General features: G+C 41.6%; 1 protein-coding gene across 1 annotated transcript in view; it reads right to left on the reverse strand.

The window, feature by feature from the left end:
• The window catches only part of GRK7 (G protein-coupled receptor kinase 7), a 36,988-nt gene extending 33,437 nt beyond the window's left edge, over positions 1–3,551 (reverse strand). The window contains exons 1-2 of the mRNA XM_001364762.4: positions 2,230–3,551; positions 913–1,350 (exon numbers count right to left, since the gene is read on the reverse strand). Of these exons, the coding sequence (XP_001364799.1) occupies positions 913–1,350; positions 2,230–2,838 (1,047 nt within the window). The 5' untranslated portion in view covers positions 2,839–3,551. The remainder of the gene's footprint in view (positions 1–912; positions 1,351–2,229) is intronic.
• Between the last annotated feature and the right edge of the window lie 9,028 nt (positions 3,552–12,579).

Consider the following 12,579-nt stretch of genomic DNA (forward strand, 5'->3'; position numbering starts at 1 on the left):
GTTTTCTTCTAGAACTGCCACTTCCCAATGACTCCCCCTCATCTCCATAAAGCTCTCCCTTGTGACAAACAAACAGTTTGGCAAAAGAAATAAATACGTTGTTCACGGCTAAAAATGTATGACTCACTCCGCATCTATGGGTGACCTCTCTGCCAAGAAGAAAGAGGCATGTTTCGCCATCTGTTCTTGGAAGTCAGGATTGGCCTCAATGATCAGTTCACTGTATACTCTCTTGTTGGGAGCTCCTTAATTTAAAGCTCATGGAGAACAAACCAAAGAGACACACGCACGCACACACACACACACACACACACACACACACACACACACTCATACACACTCACGCACACACTCATACTCTCACATGCGTGCACACGTTCACACACTCAGACTCGCACACATTCACACATACTTGCGCGCACACACGCTCACACCCACTCACATGCACACTCGCACATGCACACAATGCGCACACACTAACACACACTCATACACACTCACGCACACACTCACACTCTCACATGTGTGCACACGTTCACACACTGAGACTCGCACACACACATACTCCCGCGCACACACGCTCACACTCACTCACACACACTCACACACACACTCACATGCACACTCGCACATGCACACTATGCACACACACACACACACACACACACACACACCCCTTGCTTTCTGAGAGGTCAGTGCAATGTAATCAATCAAAGGAGTTAATGAACCCAATCCTCTTACTGGCCCTGGTCACTTGGGATGACATGACCGCCTAAGAAGGCTTGAGCAAATTGGAGGAATTAAGACTTGGGCTCAGCCTGCAGTGGAAACAGAACAGCTCTGTTGTTGCTGTCTCTGCCGCCTTCCTCCCACTTTTCCCCAGGCCACCCCTGCGCAGGGAGCCGGACTCACCCTCTGGGTGATGGGCTTGCCCTCTTTGATCTGCACAGCCAGTCCCAGGTCAGACAGCCGACAGTTTCCGTGGTCGTCCAGAAGGACGTTCTCGGGCTTCATGTCCCGGTAGACGATGCCAATAGAGTGGAGGTGCAAGATTCCACAGGTGATCTGCGCCGAGTAGAAGATGGTCCTGTTGATGGCCAGGCCCCGCTCCCCCACGTTGTAGATATGGAACTTGAGGTCCCCCCCGTTCATCAGGCTCATGACCAGGCACAGGTGGGACTTGCTCTCAAAGGCATAGGCCAGGGTCACGATGAAAGGGCTATTGACTTTCTCCAGGATTTCCTTTTCTAAAAGAGCCATCTGCTCCCCCTTTTTTTTCTTCAGCCGCTTCTTGTCCAACTTCTTACAAGCATACATCTTGCCAGTATTTTTCACTTGGACGGCACACACCTTAAAAAGAATGAGACACAGAGAATGCTCATCAGTGTAATTGTGTCTGTATGTATGGGGCAGGGAGAGGAAGAGGCAGACATCTGAGTAGATTTTATTTATTTATTTTTTAAGCCCTTACCTTCCGTCTTGGAATCAATACTGTGTTCCAAGGCAGAAGAGTGGTAAGGGCGAGGCAATGGGGGTCAAGTGACTTGCCCAGGGTCACACAGCTGGGAGGTGTCTGAGGCCAAATTTGAACCCAGGACTTCCCATCTCTAGACCTGGCTCTCAATCCACTGAGCTACCCAGCTGCCCCCAGATTTTATTTTTACTGATAAATTATTGTCTATTAATCTTTTAAAAATAAATTTATATATGTAGTTTTTATACTTTATAGTAATATGATATATAATGGTATAAAAGGATATAAAATGATTATAAATGATATAAAGAGATTAAATGAGATGAAAAATTAATGGAGAAATGGAGGGGCTAACAGGAATAAGCTCAATATAACAATACTTTAGGATTAATTTCTCCTCTTTCCTCTGAAACATTTTTCTATACTTATTTCGGAGTCCCACTCCTTCTCCAAGTAGGGGGAAAAGCTCTGACATATAAGCTACAAAGCCTCCTTTCCCAAACCGTACAGATATAAGGTGAGGTCAGGGAATAGATTGCATGATGAGGACTGTGGCCCAGTGATCTAGTCTCATTTAGTCTTCCTATGCCATTCCTTTGCCAAGGTTGCTAGCCAGATGGATGGGCTGTGGCATGACATTCTCCAGGTCAGGCATGGACTTTAGTCCTCCTTCTTGCTCATAGTAAATTCCTTTGGTAGCAAAAACCTTCATACTCTGCAAAAGCCCATCATGATGACCCTTCTGAAACACTTACCTCCCCAAAGCCCCCCTTCCCCAGCACTCGGAACTCATAGAAGTATTTTTCTGTTATTGGCTGCTGTTCAAAGGCTTTCCACTGCAAAAACTTGTCAAAGAAGGGGCTAGCTTGGAAGTCCTGGAAGGGCTGATTCTGAAGGAAGGCCATCGTCTCTGCCTTGGCCAGCCCCACCAAGGATGCGTGCTCCTTCTCAGAGGCCACCTGGCACCTGGTGGCCAGGGCAGGGCTGAGGAAGGGGAGCTGCCCCGTTGGGGCGCTGGCCTGCGCACAAGCATTCACCAGCTTCTTCAGAGTGCTGTCCTTGGTACCATCCTCTTCAGCCAGTTCCCAGGTAGACACCTCACCCAGGAAGTCCACAGCCTCTTTGTAGCTGGGCACCGTGGCCAGAAAGTCATGGAAGAGACGGCGGCCGATGGGCTGCTGCTCACACAAAGTCTCAAAGTGAGGGGGCAAGACCTGACGCAGTTCCGTACAATTCTCGGGGGTTGGCAGTGCCAGGCTGCGTCGCCGCTTCTGCATCTCCTTGGTGTCTCCATCTCCTGTGTTGCGGGCTTGGAGATAGGCTGTATTGGCAATAAGGTTGTCCAGACCACCCATGTCAACCATGGCTCTGGGACAGTGGGATGCTCCCCGAGGAAAATAAGAAGGTGTAGAAGGATGGGCAGAGGGCCGGTACGGTTATGCCTGATGGTCAGTTGGCAGGCTTTGCAGGGGGATGTTGCTAAACAGGGCTAGTGTTAAATAACCTCTCAGGGGGATTTGCACTAAATCTCTGGAGAGGAGGGGGGAGGGAGAAGTCTATCCTTTATGGAAAGTATGCAGTTTCTCAATTAAGGAGCTTTGGTCTGGCTATCTATAGCTTAAAGGAAAGATGGCATCCAAACAACTTCCTTATTCTCTCCCTTGGAGCAGAAATTGCATTCCCTATAAATCTCAAATTATGAACAATCCTAAATATAATAGTTGTGGGTTTAAAAGGAAGCAGAGGAAGGAGAAAAGGCTTTTTCTTTGTCTCTGATATCCTAGCATCCCAAGACATTGTAGACATCCTACTTCACATTCTCTTGCCTCTGTATATTTGCATGGACCAAACTCTATTCCTATAAAGCATTATCTCTTTATCCCTATCTTCAAAGCCCAGTTTAGATGCTTCTCCCTTCATGAAGCCTTCCTTCTTCTCTCAGCTGAAAGTGACCTTTCCAAAAGTCTTCCCTCTTAGTCAACCTAAGCACCTGAACCCTTAGGGTACTGTCTGACTCCTCCTCATCTCCCAGGGCACAGGGGAGCTTGGCATGGTTGCAAGAGTGAAGAATTTAGCAGTCAAGAGACCTGGGTTGGCATTCTGCCTCAGACACATTAATTATATAAAACCCTTACCCAAGTTCTTTAACCTCTTAGCATTGTTATTCCCCTGATAAAATTCTCTAAAAGCTAAAATGTGCCAATGATCAAAAAAAAGGATACATTTCTAAATAATTCTAAATTCTAAAAATCTAAATGACAAATTCTAAATAAAATTTCTAAATAAATAAATGTTTCTGGAAGATTTGTGCCTAAAATGGCAAGTATTAATATATTTTCTTTAAAATTTATCTTCTTGTTGAACTTCGATTATCTCCAAATCCTAATCTTTCTTCTTTTTCTACAGTTTCCTTTGCATATATTCTTTCCTATAGCTTTAAAGAACAATTCAAACACATGATTTCTTGATCTAGATATCTACTCTCAATCTCTTCCTTAAAGAAGTCCTCTCCAGTCCTGAAAGTTTCCTCCTAGATGTCCCATGCATAAGAACCTCAAATTTCAACATATCCAAAAATGAATTTAACATTTCCCTTTCCAAGCCTTTTTCTAAACCTCTTTCCCTATTTCTGCTGCTCAAGTCATCTTCCTCCCAGTCAGCTAAGCCTGGGATCTTGGTTTCATCTTCAGCCTCTCCTCATACGTCCAATTGGTTACTAAAGTCAGTAAATCTCCACAATCTCTCTCGTATGTCTATCTCCTCTGCTTCCCACACTTAGTTCAAACTTCCCACACTTAGTTGCTTTACCAACTTAGTTCAAATCTTCATCATCCTATTGTAAGAATCATCCTGATTCATACTCCTGTTTCCAGCCTGCTCCAATCACAAATCTTTTCTCTCAGCTGACAAAATAGATTTAGAATGTATAGGTTGAGCAGTATCACTCTCCTGTTAGAAAACTTTCAGTGATTCCCTATTGCTTACAGGAGAAAATACAAGTTACAGGGCCTCACATTTCAGACATTCCACAATTTTACTCCAACCTACCTTTCTCAATAAGTCCCACTCTCTACAAGAGGTCTTTCCCAGTCCATAATCTTAGGGACATCTCTCCATCCCCAATTGATTCCTGTCTATAACTAAACTATCTCCAATTTATCCCATCTATAACTAAACTATCTCCAATTTATCCCATCTTGCCATGGGCAAGGTCCAGCCTCACTCAGGACTCCAGGGGTTCCTGATAGGTGGCAAACGGTCAGTCAAGAAAATAACAAACGGAAGACAGCTATTTGTCACTCAGCCATGGGCATGCTTTGCACCTGATGGGTGCTCCACCATCCCCAGGCCTGGTGTTTATTTTTATACCTATTTTTTGGGCACACAGATACATTACCTAACACACATGTCTAAATATAGATAATTGGAAAAGTGATACATTAACTTTTAACGAATCACTTGATTAACATTCTAAGATCATTCCATATTCTTGTATTGTAATTATTGATCTGACAAATCGTACAAAGGTTCTACACAAGATTTGATTTCATCACAAGTGGCTTAATTTTTTCATTAACCTATGAGGAGTCTAAGCTTACAGTCAAGGAAACTTACTTATTATTATTATTATTATTAATAAAAAGAAATGATCAACCAGAATTTCTTAAAGACAAGTCAACAATTACTGAAGCCTGAAGGATCAGAGGAGCATATGATTCAGATTAATTGTTGGGCAGGTCATTTTTCAGGGTTATCAGGGAGTTTCTAACTGGTGAGTGACTGGTTTGTGAAATCGAGTCACAGAGGCATGTTGAAGCTTGGTGTATCTGCACGTTTTTTATGGGTCTTTATGATTGATTTAGATGCTGGTTTCATGAGAATAAGTTTCTGTGAGTGGAAAAGTCCTGGGCTTGGCTCATAGCTATGGTTTTAAGGGGAATTATGTACCTAAGTAAAAGTTAACCCATGGCAGTCTTTTGGGATTGGGTTTGAGGGTCTGATCTTTTGGTGATGTTTTGGGGAAACAGAGTGCAGGTATTTTGCTCTTGTATTATTCCTTCTGAGGTTAGGGGGAATAGCAATCGTGTCAATTCCATAGGTAAGGGATGTTAATGAGAGAGGAAATGCAAAGGGGACTGAGTGGGCAGTCACATCTTGCCAAAGGGCCACTCTGTGGCCTCTTTAGGGACCAAGAGTGACTTTGTCAAGGTGTTGTGGCCTGATGGCTCCCAGCACCGTCTATAACTAAACTATCCCCAATTCATCCTATCTATAGCTAAACTATCCCCAATTTATCTGTCTATAACTTAAAAGATCCATCTGACTGTGAGCTCCTTGAGAAGAAGGGATGCATTTCCCCTGCCTGACCTCTATGTTCCACACCAATTAAAACTATGGCTTTTCCCCAATTTCACTTCACATTCTCCTGCCTCAATCCATTTAAATGAACCAGCTTTTATCCTGTAAAGGAATGACCTCCTCATCTCTGCCATCAAAGGCCAATTTAGGTCCTTCCTCCTCCATGAAACCTTTCTCATGGCTTCAGCTTAAGGGGATCTCTCTCTTCTTATATTTTTCTAAAGAATTTTGTCTGCATCTCCCTATCTTGTACCATAATTTGTTTGTGTAAATGTTGTATTTCCACACAATGACCCCCTCCTCCCTCATTTAGATTTTAAGTTCCTTTAAGTCAGGATCTAGCTTTCATCTTTGTACTTTCAGTGCCTGGCATCATACCTTGCATACAGAAAATGCTTGATGTCTTTTGAATTGAATAAAAAATATACCAATTAATAAAACCTCTGGAACTAAGAAAGAAAAACAAATGAAGAAACAAATTCAAAAGTTTAAAAATAAAGGAACTTTGTACTAGGTACTTTGAATACAATGGAACCCCAATGAAACTCAGTTGCCTCAGCTCAATTTTTTAGCCTATGTTATTTCATGTTACAGTCTCACTTGGGTTCAAATATTAGAGTTAAGGGGACCTTAGGAGCCATCTCTAGTGACTGAACTCCTACCTCTTAGTCTTCAGCTTACAGATGAGGAAGCTGAAGCTGGGGAAAATGGCTTGTCCAAGGTCACGCAAGGTAACCACCATCACAAGGGTGATAGCTGATGCCATAATGTTTCTAGGAATGAGATTTTAGTAATAGCATATAAATCGAAATATGAGTTATAAGGAACCACTGGTAACTTTTTTTAAGCCTTTACCTTCCATCTTAGAATCAGTACTGCGTACTGGGTGAGTTGTCATGGGTCACACAGCTAGGAAGGGTCTGAGGCCAGATTTGAACCCCAGACCTCCCATCTCTGAGCCTGGCTCTCTATCTACTGAGCCACCCAGCTGCCCTGAAGATGGTAACATTTTAAGTTATGATCCAGCTGCATTTCATTATCAGATACTATGTATGGCACCCACAGAGGACATTGAAAATAACCCCAATGGTCATTTCACATTCTCCATCCTTTTGTCTGACTAAAAGGTTCCTCTGAGGAGCACACTAGTCGCCGCTGTCACAGACCGCTACCATTTAGGGAACAGAAATAAGTTTAGACAGAGATCAGGATAAACACTGTCATTCCAAGAATAACAATCTTCATTTTACAAGGAAATGGTCCTTGTTTGTTTCCCCCACTTTCCAAAGGAGGCAATAATAGTTGAAACACGAAAGTACTCAATATCATGCTGTTTTGGCATTTCTTTTAAAAAAGCTTGTTCGACTTTTCCAAAACAAAAGTGTATGTTCTGCCAAAACGTCACAATTCTTGGCTTGGCTACAGACCATCAGACCCTTCAAAACAGGTGCAGTGCTTGACTTCACTCTATCAAATGCAACCTGTTCCAATGAAATCATGGTTGCTTCTTGCCCTTTCAGCAAGAGAGGCAAATCCTTCCTACTTCAGGGATGAGATAGCTCCAGTAGAGCTTCAAGAATTTCCTTTTGCTTTTGGAACAGACAGACTGCATCTTTGCTTTCTCTTCTTTGTGTATTTTGCCGAGGGTTGCAGGTCCCAGAGGAGGGCAGCTAAGATGGACAGTCCTGAAAAAACATCTTTCTGGGAAGTGAAGGTGCTGAATTAACCTCGCTGTCCATTCCCTGACAATAAGTGTCTTCCTCTCCAGTTGAAATGGACAAATGTTACAGAAACAAAGCAAAATCCTACATTGCACTGTTGCAAATGTTGTTGTGCCAGAAATGCCTGAATTCCAGTCCCAGCTAGTCTTACATTAATCACCCCAAACCTTTTTATGTAATTTTCCTGTACACAAAAAGACAAGCCCTTAGGGGAAAAGACTTGGGATCAGACTTTAGTGAGCTGAAAAGAATCTTCTTGTAGTCCTAAACTACCTGCTGAGAACTTAGTATTTGAGCAAAAAAAAAATGTAGGGATAACAAAATATCAAGTAATGCATAGAGTAAATGGGACTTCTTTGGGTGGTTAAATGTCTACATTGTCTTTAAGGCTATGAATATGTTAACTAAATAAACTGGTTAATGTAGAAGAACAGCACTTTATAGACTTCTGTCTACGACATCTGGGGAGTGCTCTTTTAAAAGTATAGATTTTTAAAGTATATCTCAGCTCTTTAAAAAATTACAGTTAAATGACTTCACTTCAAAGACATAGTGAAACGGCTATGCAATGAAGAACCACATCATTAAATACTGGAGATGGATGACATTTAGAATTCCTGCTTTCCAGAGTCATGCTTTTCAGTAATGTTCTAAAAAGGAGAACTAACATGATTCAAACGATTCCTTCTGATCCTGTGACCTGAGACTGTAGGCAAGGGTGATGTTGGTGGGGGTGAGAAAGTATGGCCCTCCCTGTCCTTCCTCACTACCAAGAGGAGTTGCAAGACGGCAGGTGATTTATAGGCGGCACTCAGTGGAATTCATTCGAGTTTATAGATTTTACATTTGAACCCAGTGCCACAAATGAGAGAAATTTAAATTACTCTCTTAAAGAAATAGCTGAAATTCACGGGTGCCATTTCATTATAAAACCCATTTCTAGATCATTAGTTTTAATTGGTAGCAATCAAATTGGTACATTCCATACTAATAAGGCAGCATGGCAGAGCATAAGGAACCCCAGTTCTGGAGCTAGAAGCCAGACCTTTGGATTCCTGTTGCTGGCCAGGTTACAAATCTCTCGGAGCCTCGGTTTTCTCATCTGTAAAATGAGAGGGCTGGACAAGATAACCTGTAAGGCCCCGTCTGGCTCTAAAGAAGACAACTTGGTCTTATGTCATAATATTGTGTATATAACTCCCAAACCTATTGTTTCAGCTGTCAATAGGAAACGATTGCTATCTAGGAGAACAATTCATTCAACAGGAAATCTGACCTGCCACAAAAGCTAAATGATGAATAGGAGGCAAGAATTCAGAATGTGACTCTATTTTCGATGTAAAAAGTTACAACTTGAAGTAATGACATTATGACAATTAATGAAGTCATGATCACAATGAAAAAAAATCTTTATAGTTTCTCATAGTTAAAAAAATCATTAATTATTGACCACCAAGACCAAAGGATATTGCATAAACATCCTTCATTCCAAGGCAACTTTCAAAGTTGCTTTAATCATCATTAGCAAAAGTAAATAACCATAGTGGATGCTATTTATGAATAAGGAGTAAGGCTGATGAGAAAGCTGAGTAATCAGGATGTGTAAAAAAAGAAGAAACTTATTTGCAAATAGTTACAAAACACAAAGAAATTTGATGTTTATACAATGAGCCTTGACAACAAAAATGAATCACTCTCAAAAAGTTGTTTAAAGAAACACAACCAAAAAAAGAAAAAGAAACCCAACAAAGTTAGGGAAAAGTCTAATAAAATTCCATGAAATATTTAATAGGTGAGACTATCTGGGACCTTATTTTCCAAAATAAGACCTTGGGTTAATTATGAAAAGCACAATTGGTTGAGGGGGTTGGGCAGTTGGGAAGAGGGAAGGGAATCTTGGTTTGCTTTTTTGGATATAACACAAGATTTTCTATCATGGAATGGGGAAATAATAGGTCCTTGCTACAGAATTTTGGCAAAGCTTCCTCTGGAAAACTATTTACAATTTTCACATTCAATGAAGAATAAAAATAATTAGGAGACTGAAGAAGTTTGTTCATAAGGATTAAGAGCATTAAGCTCGGAGAATCTAGCCAAATGACCTTCAGGGGGTTGGGCGGGTTCAATTTGAAAATATTTTAAAGTAAACACTGAAGGTAAGAATTTAAAAGAGAGCAGAACCACTTAGACCATTTCTACAATGGCAAATGAGGCAAGGAATCCACACACCAACCACAGACCATGCCAGGGAATTTGAGATCATTCATTTTGCAAAGGGACCACCTAGGATGCTGGACACTTGCAGAAAGGACCTCGAACCTTGGGAAGACCTGCCTTTCAGTGAGAGGGAGGTTTCTTCTCTGGATAGCTCGGGAGGCCATCTTTTGGGGAGTTTAGCTCACAAGGCCTGCCATTTCTAATTACCCTGACTTCTGAAAGAAATGGAAGCTGGGGGCACAGCAAGTGGTCAGATTCCATTGCTGGCAGTTGATTGCAGAAGTGACCACTTTTCATTCTGTTGCTGAAGAGGTCATGTGCAAAGTGTGAATGTGAAGCTGGTGGAAGAGGTCGTCGCAATCCCAAACTTTACCAAGGGCTAGCCTCCCTTTCATGTAGAAGTTTTGATTTCTGGGCTGTTTAGGTAACAACACAAGAAAGGGGCTCACAAGGGAAAAAAAAGGCAAGATCCAAGCATGATAGGAAATGTAAATGTATACTAGAAACCTGAGCGAAAATGTCATCATGGAAAATAATCAGCTACATGAACGGATGCTGAGAGAAGTAAGCAGAACCGGGAGAACACGGTACACGGGAACAGCAATATCGTGGGAGGACCAACCGTGAAAGACTTAGCTCCTCTCAGCGATACAATGATCTGGGAAAATAGAACATAGTTATCCACCTCCAGAGAAAGAGCTTTCATAGTATTTATTTGTGGTTTTATTTGGGGGTTTGGGTTTTCTATGAGTATTCTTTTACAACAATGACCAATATGTCTTGCATAATAACACTTGTATGACCCAGATCAAATTATTTATGCTCTCTGAGCTGGGGGGGGGGGGGGAGGAAGGGAGGGAGGGAGTAAGGGAAGGTAGACAATTTGGATCTGGTAATTTCAGAAAATCTATGTTGAAAATGATTACTATATGTAATTGAGAAAATAAAATTATCTTTAAATACAAAAAAGGAATAATTGGGTTAAGCAATTGCCTTCATTTGCAAATGGTAGCAAATTCAAGACGTTGCACATTCAAGACTTGAAATGGTCTAGAAGTGGTCTAGCACTGGCAGTATTGATCTGAAAAGAGCCTTCATCTTTCCAACTCAATTCCATTAACATTTTTTATTGCTCTTCTCCATCCTTTTTTAATCTTAATTCTTTACTGCATTGAAAATGTAGAACGCAGAGCTATTTGAAATTTTCTGACTGAAACCACCCGAGAAATCAACTAGTGAAGATGGTTTGTTTTTTGATACGTTCAGTAAGACAAATGAAGAAATCATGGCTATGTTTAATGTCCAATGTAGACGGCAGAGTTGACAAAATACAATTTAAAAATCTCACTTTCTGCAAAGTACGATATAAACCACCAGCCGGAGGAAGTGCTTGCGAATGAGGCACGTCCAGGTGGTTTCAGGCCGGCTCAATGGCCGTATCTAGGGCTCTGGAGCTTTTCTGCATGGAGCACTCGGGCTGTCCTTGGCTCCTGGAAGCAGCAAGGCCATCATGATAATCCATCAAGTGATAAGCACACCGAGTTGTGCCCATCAGATGAGATGACGTATGTTGATGTGCCTTCCCAACATTAAAGTCCTCCATAAATGCAATAATCTGCTGATGAAGGAACAGAATGAGGGAGCTGCTTCCCCGAATCATTTCAGACTATAGAATGCCTAATGAAGACAGCACAGCAGTGGAAGAATCACAACAGAAGATCTAATGTTGAGAATGAGCTGGGGTCAAAAGGGAAAGCGAAGAAGAACCAAGAGGTTTTTTTTTTTTTGGTTCGACATTAGGCAAAAGCACATCAGAGAAGAGGCAGTACCATTGCTGAGGGGTGGGGAACAACAATCCGAAGGAACGGAAGAACTGTCTTTCCCTGTATCCTCCAGGGCTAAGCATGGGGCCTGGACAAAGGGAGAAAGACTCCGAGTGGCTGCTTTAGGCAAGTTTAGGCGGCTTCATTCTTAGAACGGATGAATGTGTAACACTATTATCTGGTGTTTGTGTATCCTGGGGACCATGCTAATAAACGCCCCACAAATAGTATCTCAATGGATCCTCACAATCACTTTGGGAAGTAGGTACTATGATGATCCCTATGTTACAGCTGAAGAAACTGAGGCCAACAGGTAGAATGAATTGTTCAAGAATCACAAGTGTCTGAGGACAGATCTGGACGTCCGTCTTCCTGACACCAGGTCCAGTGTTCATTACATACTGTGCCACCCAGCTGCTTTTTGGTGACATGGCATGAAGAACAGAAGAGGTACCAGATGATTAGAGAGGGCATGTCTTATTTTTATTTATTTATTTTTTTAGGAGAGAGGTGTAGGGGAAAATGGATTTTGTAACTACAAGCCAATGTTAAATACAAATTCTTTGCTATGAAACTTTGGCTCCCTACAAGGCTCAGCACAGGTGTCAGGTCCTCCAGAAAAATTCCTGGCCCAAGTTTCTTCAGCTTTAAAATGAAGAAGCTGAATAAGATGTCAAGTTGTGTCCCTTCTAGCTCCCAATCTATAATCCTAATTTTTTTTCTGCAGAATTTGGGACTTGTGAGCTGACCCATGTGTGTATAAATATCCAGTTGTCCATAAAAATCCGTCTGTTAGAAATGAATTCTACTCAAGTTACTTTGAAAAACCACTGAAAAGCACAAACAATGCAGGAGAGTCAAGATCTATAAAATCTCTTTGAGCTCTAAAATCATGACCAACATATACATGCAAACACACCTAAGGCCAATGAAACTTAAAAGACTATTTCTGCGAACTTATTAGGTAAAAATTAGTGGCTTGAAG

The sequence above is a fragment of the Monodelphis domestica genome, chromosome 8 (genome assembly GCF_027887165.1).
Source record: "Monodelphis domestica isolate mMonDom1 chromosome 8, mMonDom1.pri, whole genome shotgun sequence".
NCBI classification, from domain to species: Eukaryota; Metazoa; Chordata; class Mammalia; order Didelphimorphia; family Didelphidae; genus Monodelphis; species Monodelphis domestica.